At 40.1% G+C, this 13,678-nt stretch overlaps 1 protein-coding gene across 16 annotated transcripts in view; it reads left to right on the top strand.

Annotated features, from left to right (window-relative positions):
* Window positions 1–13,158, top strand: part of SLC1A2 (solute carrier family 1 member 2) — a 168,038-nt gene extending 154,880 nt beyond the window's left edge. For 15 of the 16 annotated variants that reach the window (XR_015141641.1, XR_015141646.1, XR_015141643.1 and 12 more), the window contains one exon: window positions 3,494–13,158. Coding sequence is in view for 9 of the 16 variants with exons in the window: in XM_086338654.1 (XP_086194780.1) it covers window positions 3,494–3,565 (72 nt within the window). In the remaining 7 variants the exon portion in view is untranslated. Of the gene's footprint in view, window positions 1–2,718; window positions 2,790–3,493 lie in introns of all 16 variants that reach the window. The other variant, XM_086338650.1, reaches the window with a different exon arrangement.
* Window positions 13,159–13,678: the final 520 nt, after the last annotated feature.

The raw sequence follows: 13,678 nt of genomic DNA, 5'->3' as shown, positions 1-13,678 counted from the left end.
CTACCTGTATATCATGTATTGGTTAAAAAAAAAGAAAAAGAGAAACATGCCCACATAACTTTGCAAAGCTATCATTCTCTTAATTATTTTCATGGGAGCATGAGTTTTGACCTAGAAGCCACTTTGCTCCAAGAATGGGGAAGCAATTGTCTCCTTCAGGACAATTATCCATAAATGTCTTTTAAAAAACACGACATGTCACACATTGCCTGGCAGCACCATTATCCCTGAAGCATGGATGTTCTGGACTCTTTTCCAAGCTGTTGGATGCTAAGTCTTAAAGCTCAATGGGCTCTGTCTTGCCTTCATTGTAACTAACTTGACATTGTCAAAGACTGAGTGTCATGACCAGAGTGAAGCAAACTTGGAGAAACCCCGGCAGGTGAGCAAGGTCAACTTTGGAGGGTCTAGACAGCAGCTGAGGACAATCCGAACCCAACACAGGTTTCTGAGACCTTTTTGACTCCTGTTGATCTCATTTAAAAATTAATTTCTCCCTATGTTTCTGGGTCATTCCGAATATATGCCAGACAACTAAGGATGACATAGAAGCAATTCTCTTTATTGGACTATAACATAGTCCAGTGGCTCATCCCCTCCGTATCAGCTACATTGTGCATAAATTTTCTAATGAAAATTAGGGAGGGATCCCACTCATCAAGAGGCAATTGCATAAATCAATTAACTCTGTGAAAACAATTAAAACTGTTGGAAATTAAGATGGACCTAAATGGTAAACTCCATTCTCCTGGAAAGTCAGTGTTTTCCACATCTAAATGAATATGCTGGATTATTCTCCATCAAAACGTTAGTTTTGGTCAACAAGAGTCAGTACTTCATGGAATAGGTTTATGCTCTATTATATTTAACAAGTATTTATTGTGTGCCTTGTGGGGTTTAATTGAGCACCCCCATCTTATTCCTATGACTTCCTACATTTTGATTACTAATCACGTTTTACAGAGTGCCCATAACCTGCAAAGCCCTGAATTAGGCACTGGAGGACAGCAAAATGAATGTACAATTACATAGCAAAGATACAGCTTGATCCCAGTGGCTGCCATACAAGGAAAGACAGTAGTATGAACCAAAATAAAATCACCATATGTATTTTTTAATTTTGCAGTTACATATTAGAAGGATCTTGGAAGTTAATTACCTTTGGAGTGACCCTTTTGGAGCATCTCAGCATACTTCCTAACAATATTGTATAGGACAAGTTTTGAGGAAGATTTGCAAGCATGGGGATAGTTTTAGATTTCAGACTTCCCAGATTTTTTTTTTTTCCCTTAAAGGACATCAAGCATATCAGGACAAATTCCTTTCATTTTTTTAGCAAACAATTCAACCCCCAAAGGGAAATGTTGGTCTGCTCTCCCTATCACTAGGAAATAAGCCCATGAGAAAAGAAACTGTATTCCTATTTATCACTGCTGTGCCCTAAAGCAGTGCCAGGGATGCAACGGGCTCTGCAGAGATATTTACTGAGTGTATCCTTTTAGCATCCTGACCCTATGCTTTAATTCAGATAACCTTTTTTTTTTTTTTGCTGGGCAGTTCCATAGAGATAGTGGCTTAGTCTCTCTAGGTAATTAACCACTGAACCAACCACTCATTGGTGAATTAGTGTTTAGATAATCAAGTAATGAAACTGAGCAGGTCATGAAAATAATGAAACGACCATATTGGTTTAATAAGTATTCACTGTTTTCATTTTTTAGTTAAGTGATCGAGTTCAGCTCTGTGGAGATCGTGAGGTCAGGCAACTGACTCTTCTTGTTCTTGACCAATCCGCTGGGTTGACACCCATGCACAGAGGAGGCAGCCAGAGCTACAGAGATGAATTCGCAGGCTTTACCCAGAGTATTGGAGTTACGTTTACTCCTGCCTTTGAAACTCTTTCTGGTCTGTTTTGTTCCACTGTTTTAAAAACTGAGCTGGGGACCTCAGTGCTTTCCACCAGTCCTCTACCCTTTAGGCTTTTCTATTACCCAGATGTTGGGAAAGAGCCGGGTGGAATGGATGGGGGTGGTGGAGCCCCGACTTCCTTTAATCCAGTCAGAAAAAGGGAATGCCCCCCCAAAACTGCTGTCCCAGCTACTTTAGAGACAGAGGTCCTAATATTTGAAAACAACCCCCCCCACCACCACCCAGGTTCTGTCTGGTTTTCCAAAGGCACCACACTGAGATTTATGATGCTGCACAGCTATTGATCTGGTTCATTGCTAAAAGGCAAATGGGCCCATCCGAGGTCATGGAGAACAGGCAGCTTGCTCCAGGCAGTTTGTCCCTGGCAGTCTTTCCTGACAGGTCACCGAAGGGGAAACAAATTTGCTGCTGCTCTGGTCACAACTTTAACCATTTTAAGCATTGTGATGTCATGTTGGCCTCTCCAGTTTCAGACTCTTGCCTTGTAACCGTAGTTTGAAATTATGCAATGTTTTTTATTTTAACCAGAATAACTGCATGTGATGCTTACATTTGCTTCTTGCATGGTCTTTTTTTTAAATGGAGGCTTCATGGGGACTGGTGGAAGGAGTAGTTTTTATTTTCGTTTGCTTGGTTCATGAAAGGCATTTGGTTTTCTGTCCCTAGCATGTTTTGTGTGTTCATAATGCACGTGTCTCCCTTCCACTTGGGTAAGAAGAAGGTCAGATTTCTTTCAATCATTGCTGCCGTTTGTCATGTCTCCATGTCCTAATGCTTCCATAAATCCAGTCTCTCCATTATGTGGAATATCAGTCGTGGGTTTAAGTTTGCACATGACGTTGAGGACAGACAGATGGAAGGTAAGCTAGGATAACGATTTAGATGTGGAGGGGGAAACCTCCCATTTTGTGGAAGGGTTCAGTTTGCTTAGAGCCCGGGAAGCATAATCCGGACAGTCTGGTGATTATAGTTGATTAATAAATGTCTGCATTGAAATAATTTAGATTTACTGATCCCCGGCTTTTAATTCCCTTCTTTTCTTCTTTCAACCTTTAAAGCCTGGACAGCTTATAAGGTGGAGCCAGACCACCACGACTTCTGATTTTAAAATTGGACATGTATAAAATCCACCCGGGCTCATTGAAACCGAACCTTTCACGTGCATGAGTAGAACTAGATGCTGGTTCTGGATTTTTTGTTTCTCTGCGGTTGTCTGGAGTAGCACGGGGCACTGTGTTTTAAGGGCTGCGTTATTGTGTGGTGAGTCTATGGCTAATTAGACCCCCTCACAACCCTAAAAGCGTCATACAAGTTATTTATTCCCCAACTTGCAAAGTCGCTCTAGTGCTTCAGATACCTCCCCAAGGCAAATACGCATTTTTAAAGTGTGCAAGTCATTGTTGAAAACCAAGACCAGCTTAAAATCAATTTGGAAAGAACAGTGTCTAACATTAATATTTAAGTTGCGTAGTAGAACCTGGGTCTGGTGCTCCTCCACATAACCCCCGGGGTGGATTTCTGGTTCATGACCTGTAAGTTGGATGTTGATGATAATTATTTTCAGGTAACTCTGGCAGCCAATGGAAAGTCAGCCGACTGCAGTGTTGAGGAAGAACCTTGGAAACATGAAAAATAAGGATATGACTCTCAGCAAATTCTTGAATAACCCCCCCAACATATCTTATGGTAAAAGAGAATATAAACAAGCTTTCTTTAAAAAGAAAAAAAATACATCTATTTCTGTTTACTTAATCTATTAGCTGAGGCTTAGAGGATCTGTTGTGAGTCAGTGACAGGCACGGTGCTGTGTGTCATTGCCAAATAATGCTTCGTAAATGTCTCATTTTCACTTGTATTATTGTTTGAATGGATGCTGCTGGAGGAATCAGTTTGAATTGAAGACGCATTCTTGCCAGCTTCCCTTTTCTCTCAAGATGTAGAAGCGTGGGTGCTCTCTTTTCCAGGAGACACAACTAAAGGCATGTGGCACATTCTGGGGATTTGGAATAATGAGCACACACTTGGTGTGTTACTCTTTCCAGTGTTCCCCAGCCTCACCTGGTAGCACACAAGAGATTCTCTTAGAGCCTTTGTAAGAAATCCCCTTCAACGTCTTAGAGCGTTTGCCCTTGTGTTTTTTGGTGAAAAGAAAGTACCCATCTTAGGGAACTCTGACAGTTTCTCTTCTGTTGAATTTCTCTCTTTAAGTTGAATGACTAAATGCTTCAAAGAGAGTCACATTTGGAGCCATATCTTAAGAGCAGCCTATTACGGAACCCACTGAGTCTCTGCCCTACCCCACATAGTCTATGGGAATAATTGTTGAATTTCAAAGTATGTTTCATAACTTGCTCTAAATTCGGTAATGGATTAGGGTGTAGCTTACATAGAATTGCTGTATATATTGACAATACTTGGAGAGCACAGTCAACACAAATTTTAACCAGATTCAAATTTGTGTTTGGGTTACATCACCTTGGATAGTGAAATCAAGTGACATTATTTGATCTATGTTTTGTCCATAAAATTCTTATTTGGGTTTCTATCTTCATCTCCAAATTATTTCTGTCATATTCTCATCAGACTAAAAGACTTAATCATTTTACTGTCCTCACAGATGGAAAACAGTTACGTTGGCTGTGCCTCTTTTAATACTAATCTCATGATAAAAGCAAAACCAAAACACGATTAGTCATCTAATATGTAGAAAGCTTTTTGTTATATTTTATCAAAGCACCTAAAACCAATTACAGGGCATAGTTGAAAGCAGAACCCATCTTCCTCCCCAGTGTTCTCTGTGGAAAGAACCAGAAAACAAACATATGTGCGAAATCCTATAAAGGTGACATTTCTACAGCAAAGTCAAGGCAGCCTTGAACCATAGAGTAGGGGAAAAGTGTGGCTTTACGGAACTTCACAGACGGAATCTTTTCCAAGCTGTGGAAGTTTGCGGGGATACGTAATATAATACTGGAGTAACTCATCAGTGCCTTGCATGCTGCAGGCATCTCCAAGCTGTGTTTTCCAGTGTCTGTACTATCACTGTCTACTGAATAACCCACAGTATTTTCGAAAGGTGACTCTAAGGAATGTTGCAAACCTTGGTCCAATGTGGGAGCAGGGTGGTCATCTGAGGCCAGCAGATGTGTACTGAGATATTCATGGATAGTTGTAGAGTCCAAGTTTTCACAGGAGAAGGTGTGTATGGACATCACATGCCCTTCATTACCTACTCCTTGTGACCTTACTCTTTCATGTAGGGAAACTTTGGAACACACAAGAGACATGAGAGTCTAGTAGTTTTGTCTCTTAACCCTAGTTGGTTTCTTTTTTTTAATAACAATCACTATTGAGCAGTATTAAGTAGCTCTTTGCTTTAAAAGAAAATAATGCATTGGTCTTCATTTTCATTAGATGGACGGTTAAGAGGGTGGCCAAGGGCTTGCTGAAATGTAGTAGTGGCAAATGCATCCTTTATAGTAGACGTCATGGGTCGTAGGGATGGTTCCTGGATTTAACTGTGAAACTGTTAAGGAGTCTCTTTAAGTCAGGCTTCCGAGGGCATTTTTTATGGTGAGGAGAAGGATGTAGCTGTCCATCTAGGAACAGGTGGTTTTGTTGTTTAAGGCCAGCTTAGCACTTGAACATACTGACAGGCTGCTCAAAGGAGTGGTCTCAAGATTGTCTTCCAAAGATTCTGCCTGAAAGTCTTCCATGACTGCTTGTCTTCAGTTTTTTCCTAGTTATTGAGTTAGCCTATACATATATAAGGGGACAGTGTATTCAGAAGAAACTAGTTGCTCAGCTTAACAAAGCGGGTTTTTCTAGTTTGAAACTGTATGCAGTAAGTTTCATGAGAATATCCTTAGGAAATCGGTTTATTTGGAAGTTCAACAAATCAGTTAAAAATAAGCAATTTCTCAAATCCAGGAGTAGCTTGAAAACCCAGGGTATATGTAGAACTGACATGTGACTGTGTCCTCTGGTTTTTTAGGCCGCTCTCATTCTTCTCATGCCATGCCCATTGGGGTTTCCTTGTCCAGCATATGTGCCATAAACAGGACAAGTCGATCCAGAATATACCTCTAACAACCATTTTCTAAACAGGATATTATAACTTGTCAGTTGTATGCACAGATTTATTTTAACAAGTCAAACACAAATATGAATGCTTATAACACTCCATTCATGTTTGATCATGCATAAATGTTACATTTGTACACAGACATGGCAGGCTAGATATACACACTGTACCCCGTAAGTTCTGTTAAGTCAGGGCTTTGGCGACATCGTTTTTTATGGACTCATTTACTATATTTAGGAATCAGAATCATTTCAGAAGAAAAGCAAGTAGACTTTTATTCTCTCCTTCCTCCTTTATATCCTTTGAAAAACCCAAGTGGCATCATCATTTGATTATCTACTACAATTCAGTGAATCAAGTCCTATTCGTGAAAAGAATGGAGTAGCTCTCAAGGCAGAGCTTTATCTTAGACCTTTGGGGATGTGCCTCCCATGAAAAGAGCATCAGAAATTGAAGGCAATCATCTAAATCACTCAGATCCTCGATATAAAACTTTAGATGGTAAGTTCTGAATCAAGTAGTTATCAGATTTGATTCTTATTGTTGGGAGTGGAAACACAACCTATAGCCTGCAGAATTACCATGTTCCATAAAATATAAATATTTACTTCTCTTTAACTACTCATCAGCTTGGATGTTCAGGAAGGTCTAAAGAAAGGTTGCCAAACTGCCTGGTTTTTGGATTTGAACTGGTGGATGCTAAGAAAGGTTAGGGGAAATTCAGTTTATGGGGAGATGTACTCTTGGTCAGTAAGGTCAGGAATCCCAACAGCTGGTTAATTAGAAAGTCTCAGATCATTTCCACCTGTGCACAGAGACATATGTCATTTGCGAGTGTATATCTAGTCAAGAAGCCACTTTGGAGTCAGGCAGAAAATCCCATGGACACGAAGGAGCCTGGCAGACTACAGTCCTTGGAGTTGCAAGAGAGTTAGACACAACTTAATGACTAAGTAACAACAATTCACCTACCGGATCTCCAGAGGGAAACCCAATCCTGCCGTGTTTTTGCAAATACCACACTTCCGTTTGTTTCCAATAGCAAAAGGTATGGTACCATATTTCACTTTTGTCTGAATCAAGGGTTCTGTTTGTGCTATGTTTTCCATACAAAGAGCGTTAGAGAATTAAGGCAGTCATCTAGAGCATGCAGATCTTCATGATCTGAACCAAGTAGCTGTTAGAAATTCAGCAGTGAATTCAAATAGGTACCCACATGTTCAGAGAGAATTCTCTATCATTCAGACTCTTGATAAGCCTCAGCAGCTCTTGCCTGCTGTGATGACTAAATGCTCAGAAGTTATACCCAGTGGAGGCGGCCATTCCCACTTCATTACTCTTCAGTGCTTGGGGCCATACAGTCGCATGGGTTGCTGGTTGGGCTTTGCTTATTCTCCAAATAAATTCATTCCAAGCCAAGGAAAGGGACCAAGTGGGATTTTCCAATTATATAATACTTGCTCTTTGAATATAATATGATGATCCAGGAGCCTGAAAAGATTAAGGTTAAAAGCAAAAGGCCTGAAGGAATTTTGAAGTGAGAGTTTTATAAATCTAGTTGTCAAAGAAGATAAATGGTCTCAGTATCTGGTAATTTTGTCTAAAACAAGAAGGGCCACTGAGCACCAACCCAGACAGGTTGCACTATTGGCAGGTTGGTCTCTGGGATGAAGTGAGTGCAAAGCTATTCAGACATCAGTTGCTTTTGATTTTTTTCTGAAAAGAAAATTCAACTTCCGCTCTTCCTTTTCCTCTCTTCTTATTCCAGTGATCATTGTTGCTCAGTTTAGTAAATGACCATCCAAGTTAGTGCAAAGGTTGCTTTTAGAACAGATGACAAGGAATCTTAATTGAGTAGTATCTAATTTCATAGCACAGCTAGTTTAGGAAATAACAGAAATAACAGAGATGAGGAGAAATAATGCAGTTAGGAAGAGAAACATTTGACTGAGACTCTGCCCATTTTTATTCATACAACTTACACTAGTCACTTTACACATTAGCACCATTGGGGGGAAAAAAAAAAGGACAGGCTAGATTAAATTATTAAAATGCCCATCCATTCCTAAGAAACCACCATATAATTATCTCTGCTTTAACTTCTTTTTCTTAAGAGGCTTACTTCTATATGTGCATGCTAAGTCACTTCAGTTGTGTCCGACTCTTTGCAACCCTATGGACCATAGCCCGCCAGGCTGCTCTGTCCATGGGAGTCTCCAGGCAAGAATACTGGAGTGGGTTGCCATGCCCTGCTCCAGGGGATCTTCCCCACCCAGGGATTGAACCCACGTCTCTTATGTCTCCTGCATTGGCAGGCAGGTTCTTTACCACCAGATCTGCCTGGGATACTTACTTACTGCTATAACACATTACTTATTTGTATTGTAAGTCAGAGGAGCCCATAATAATGAATAATCAATTTGGATTTTTCTCATTCCCTTTGGGAGAAATTAAGTTCAAGCCTCTCTCTTCATTTGATGTCTTAGAACAAGCTTGGAAGATGGCCATGTTCATCTACCATTTGGTGTTTGGGAATACAAACCAACCTCCTTTTATAAAACTGTCCTTTACTTAATGTGCTGTCCTAGTGGAAGTAGCCATTCAGCTCAGGGAAAAATGCTGCCCCAGTCACCATGAGGGGCCAGGATGAATCTGTGGCCTTCCTCAAGGTCTTGCATCATTCCTGCTGTAGCAACAGAGCCCACACTGAATACCCAAAACACACAGTTTCCTCCAGACGGTCCTAATTGCCAACGCAGTATGGGAATTTGGGAGCCTTTGGCAAATCAACTTGAACACTCTTATGAAATTTGGTGCAAGGCTTACACAATAACAGCAGCTGTCTGTAAATACCTTCCTTTCCACCAGTACTCAGACACGCACATCCACATACAGGGTGGGATCGAGCCAAGTCCTTTCTCTGGAAAGGTTTGCAGAGATGTTTGATTGAGTTCATTTTCAAAATTTCCTCTTGGTTTGTTTTCACTGTGGTCATCCCATCACAGGTGGAGAAGGTCTATCTTACAAGAGTGGACTTGTATTGGTGATCCTAGATCTTCTTCTATGCTCAGAGTTTTTAAAGTGAATAAGATGCATGGTCTGTCTGCAGGGGGCGTGTGACCAGCCATGGCCTTTGAACAATCTCTTGAACATTCCAGTATCACTGCAATGGGCTGCTGTTTGCATCCCTGCTCTTTGTCCAAACTTCTGCTAAATACGGAATAGGATTTGTGTTACTGTGCCACGAACATTTTCATTTTCATTAACATTTCATTTTCATTAACAAAGACCTCAGCTCTGTAAACGCGGGGCAGAGAGATGTACAGCTAGTACTGAAAGGATAGAGTTAGTTTCTGTTTGTTTAAATCTTTCTTGCAGAAGACCTAACACCAGAGCATCAAGTAGTATGACCCATATAAGAGCATATGAAAAAGTAAGAGAAGCCCTCAAGTTGTTATTTCATTCACTCTGAGTAACTACTGATCAGCTTGCCTATGTCCAGCCTTGCCTCACTCTCTTACCTCTGGAGCATGTATCCATTTCGATATATTTTAAAGTCCTTCTGATTGTTATACAGGGCCCTTTGGGGCTGATGATAAAACCTGCTACTGAACAGATCCCTGTACCTTGAAGAGTCAGCACTTGACTTAGAACCCAGGTAACAACAGGTCTCCAATTTCTCCAGAGACACCCCTCATCCCTGGGTGAGTGTTAGAACGTAACTTATGACCATGACCATTGTCGTCTTTCCCCGCGGAGGTGGAGATGATGCAGTGGGAGCCTCACTCCTTCTGGGGTTCTGTTTCTTCTCATGGCAACCATGTAAGCTGCCTAAAAACAGTCTGTTGCCTTTGGTAGGAGAGAAATGCACACACTAGCCCAGGAAGTTAGTTTAGCCTATCTCTGAGGTTTCGCCCCCATGTAGCAAGTTCTCTGAGATGTATGATCAGCAAGCTGGTACTCTGGTTTCTTACTTCCCCAGGAGAGTTCTCCTCCTTACTCGGATCTCATCCTTTGGCAGCCAAATCTTTCCATAAATGACCTTCACTCCTTCCCCCAGGAAATCTCAGCATTACATTTCCATGTTGCACAGGACAGACCAGGTTATCTGGTCACTCTAGAGATTTGTATATAAAAAGATACTTTTGTGAGGATTTTTGTATATTGTTTTTCTATTTGTTTTCTATGGCTCGAGGAGAGAGCTGGCAAACTGTGAATCTAATTTGATCTTGCTGCCAGCAGACATATTTTGGCTTCCTGGTAAAAATTTATGTTACCAAGGAAAATATATTGCCCTCTGATCAGTATTGTACTCTCCAAAATTCACAGATTCCTCCAATCCAACCTTACATTCTTATTTAAACAAATCCCTGGGCTTCTTTGCTGTTATTTATAAAAAGCATGAGAAAACTTATTTAGAGTCCTGGATAGTGTATATTTAATATTGATTTAGCCTTTAATAATGTTATATAGGTTTGTATCTATTCTTCATAAACCATAAAGAACTCAGTGTAGACTGAATGGATCTATTTAGTATCTGTAATTTTGCAGACAGATATTTTCTTACGGTATTTTCTATATAACCACATATGTATAATTACAACTAATTCAAGCACAAGACATTTCTACAGCAATTTAGAGCTGTCATTGTTTCCTGAGCATACAGTCACATTTGAAAAATGTAACAACTCAGTCCTTTGCGATGCAATGAACAAAATGACCATTAAGAACAAAGAGTCAGTTAAATCCTTTAGCTGGTTAGGATATGTATAATATTTAAACAATTAGGCTTTTTAACTCAAGGAATGGTGCTGACTCTTTATTTTTGATACCACATCTGGTTATTCCACCTAAGCATTCTAATTTTGCTTTTCTCCAAGAACATGAAAAATAAGATGATTAATAGTGGAATCATCTCTATAATCTCCATGCCTTCCTAATAATTTATGTGAAAATTAGCTTAGGAAAACTTCGGATAGCAGAGATTGAGGGTGAGTGTGAGGAAGCCAATCAGTACAGATTTGTTGCAGTTCATTCTTGCCAAGCAAATTGGTAGTAAATGTCACATTGTTATGTGAATTGAGCACATATTTTTAAGGTTAAAATAAAACACATTAGTACCAGCTATGAAGCAATACTCTATCAATGGGGCTTAAAGTCTCAGTGAAATTATTCAGAAGCAGCCCAGGTAGATTCTGTCCTCAGGTGAGTAGCAATCTATGTAAATTTCCCCAAAAGACAAATCAATAATCACTGCAAAGACAAGGAAGGGTCTTCCTTCCGCCAAACACAGTTTCTGATAATATAATTGTAGGGCTAGTATTTTTGCTATGTTTTAGGAAATAGATACATAGAAAGTGTACTGGTGTGTATTTAAATCCACTCCTCATTAAGCAATCAGATTAGATGTGCCCTCAACTGGCAACAATTATATCTGTGATTTTCAAGTACAGATAGCTGTCAAGCATGAAGTTCTTGTGTATACACAGTAACACATGGTTCACGCATGAAGAAAAGTGCCTGTGCACTTCGTGTAGCTATAATGTAGATATCTATGTGTAATTTCAGTGAAATGGTATATAGATGTATTGTAATTTAATTTAAATGTTATTTTTGGCTGTTTATCTAAGTGCAGTAGACATGTTGATTGATGTTTTGAAAACCCTTCTTTTCCTTCTTAGATAGCTAGTGGTAAATCATTTCTCCTCTTTCTTAAAGTGACTTGGGAATGTATATCAGTGAAGAACTTATCTGTGAATCCTTTGTACTGATGATTGGTTGAAAGTCTGTGTGTATCCAGTATCTTTGTAAATATGTGATTCAGGGCAAGGGGGTGTTGGATATGTGTCATGATTCTTAGTCAAAGGTCATCTGATGTCTATGTAGTACCCAGTGAATACATCTGTGGAACTTTTGAATATCTAGACCTAGGTAGATTTAGAACAGGGACATTTATCTGCAGCCAAGACATTTGTATTTGCTTGATGAATTGAGCTCAAAGAGACGAAAGGTTCATCTGCTGAGCATAAGCATGTTAGCATTATGTCTGTAGGTTAAAGTTCTGCTTCTTTGGTTGCCAAATACCGATCATCATGCTCATGACTTAAAGGTTGTGAAGAGCCTTGTCCCTCTTGGTTTCTTGAGTTGGGGTACAGGAAAGGCATTCACTAACTGCCATGCAGGTAAAATCCCACAAAAGCACACTTCTGGTAGTAAATTGCACAGCTGTCTCTAGAAAGAGCATGAGAAGCACAAGCATGGTCAGTATGCTCTTGGGGGGATTGCAAAAAAAAAAAACAGCTAGTGAAGCACAGATCCCGCATATGTGAAGGGAGTAGGACCTCTAGCTCCTAGGCTTTGTGTGTGTTTCAAGTGTTTGAAGAGAAGGTTAACTAATGCAATTATGTACTTGCCTCCCAAACACACATTCTAATTATCACTGAGTTGAATGCTATGAGGTCTATAGCTCCTGTAACCCCCTTTTCCTTCTTTAAGGACAGAGAAAAATGACCATGTGCAGCTGGGAACACTGAGTGTTCCTCTCTTTTCACAAGAAATGTGAAGCTTAGGAGATCCTCTGAGGGCACAAAGCATGTTAATTTTCAGTGTCTACTCCAGAGACTGGAGTGAAAGGATGTAAGTGTGAACAGGCACATTTTTTTTTCCTTGAAAATGTGGCTTCTTCAACTTGTGTCATATTCAGGATGGAAACCTTACTGAAAGAAATCTAGCCTTTAGGTAGAATTCCCTTTGAAGATTCTTGTGTGTATCCAGAATGAAAGATAAGAGTAATTGTTTCCCTCACATTCACAATCCCCATTGATCTAAAGTCATGTAACATAGAGCATCTATAGCACATCGGGTTTAATGAATGAAAAAAGATAAAAAATTTCAACTAATTTGGGGGTTGTTTCTTACATATGGTACTAGGAAATGCCTTGTTGGCAAAGCACATTTTGGGTATTTGAAGTATTTTACTTTCACCTTTAGCTTTCTTACAATGTGGACTGATTACTGTAACATTACATGTGTAAAATAACTGGATATTCTTTATATACTGGAAATAATCTTTAAATCCAATATTTCACTAAGTGTTTTAACTTCTATGTATATATCTCTCATTAATAAATGTGGATTCCAATTTCTCTTGGCTGTTGACTCTCCTTCAATTCCAATTTTAAGCTAGTGTTTAAGCTTGTGAATCAGCCAGTATGGGTTATCTCCCACAACTCAGGAGCTTAAAGCAACCAAGGTTGATTTCTTACTCATATGACATGTCCATCACTGTTTGTCTGGGGGACTTTGGTCCACACCATCCTCACTGAGGGAGCCTGAGAGAGACTTCCTCCTTGTGCTTCTGCCCTTACCAAATGCAAGAAGAAAGGAACAGGGCAGATTTTACACTGACTCCTAAACTGCCCTTCCAAAGGCAGTGTGCCTCAGTTCAGTGCAGTTCAGTCGCTCAGTCGTGTCTGACTCTTTGCGACCCCATGAATCACAGCACATCAGGCCTCCCTGTCCATCACCAACTCCCGGAGTTCACTCAAACTCATGTCCATCGAGTCAGTGATGCCATCCAGCCATCTCATCCTCTGTCGTCCCCTTCTCCTCCTGCCTCCAATCCCTCCCAGGATCAGAGTCTTTTCCAATGAGTCAACTCTTCAC

Source organism: Bos grunniens, chromosome 15 (genome assembly GCF_055505025.1).
Source record: "Bos grunniens cultivar Pamir isolate PY7600 chromosome 15, Bosgru_T2T1.0, whole genome shotgun sequence".
In the NCBI taxonomy this organism is placed as follows: domain Eukaryota; kingdom Metazoa; phylum Chordata; class Mammalia; order Artiodactyla; family Bovidae; genus Bos; species Bos grunniens.
This window is presented reverse-complemented; position numbering and strand designations above follow the sequence as displayed.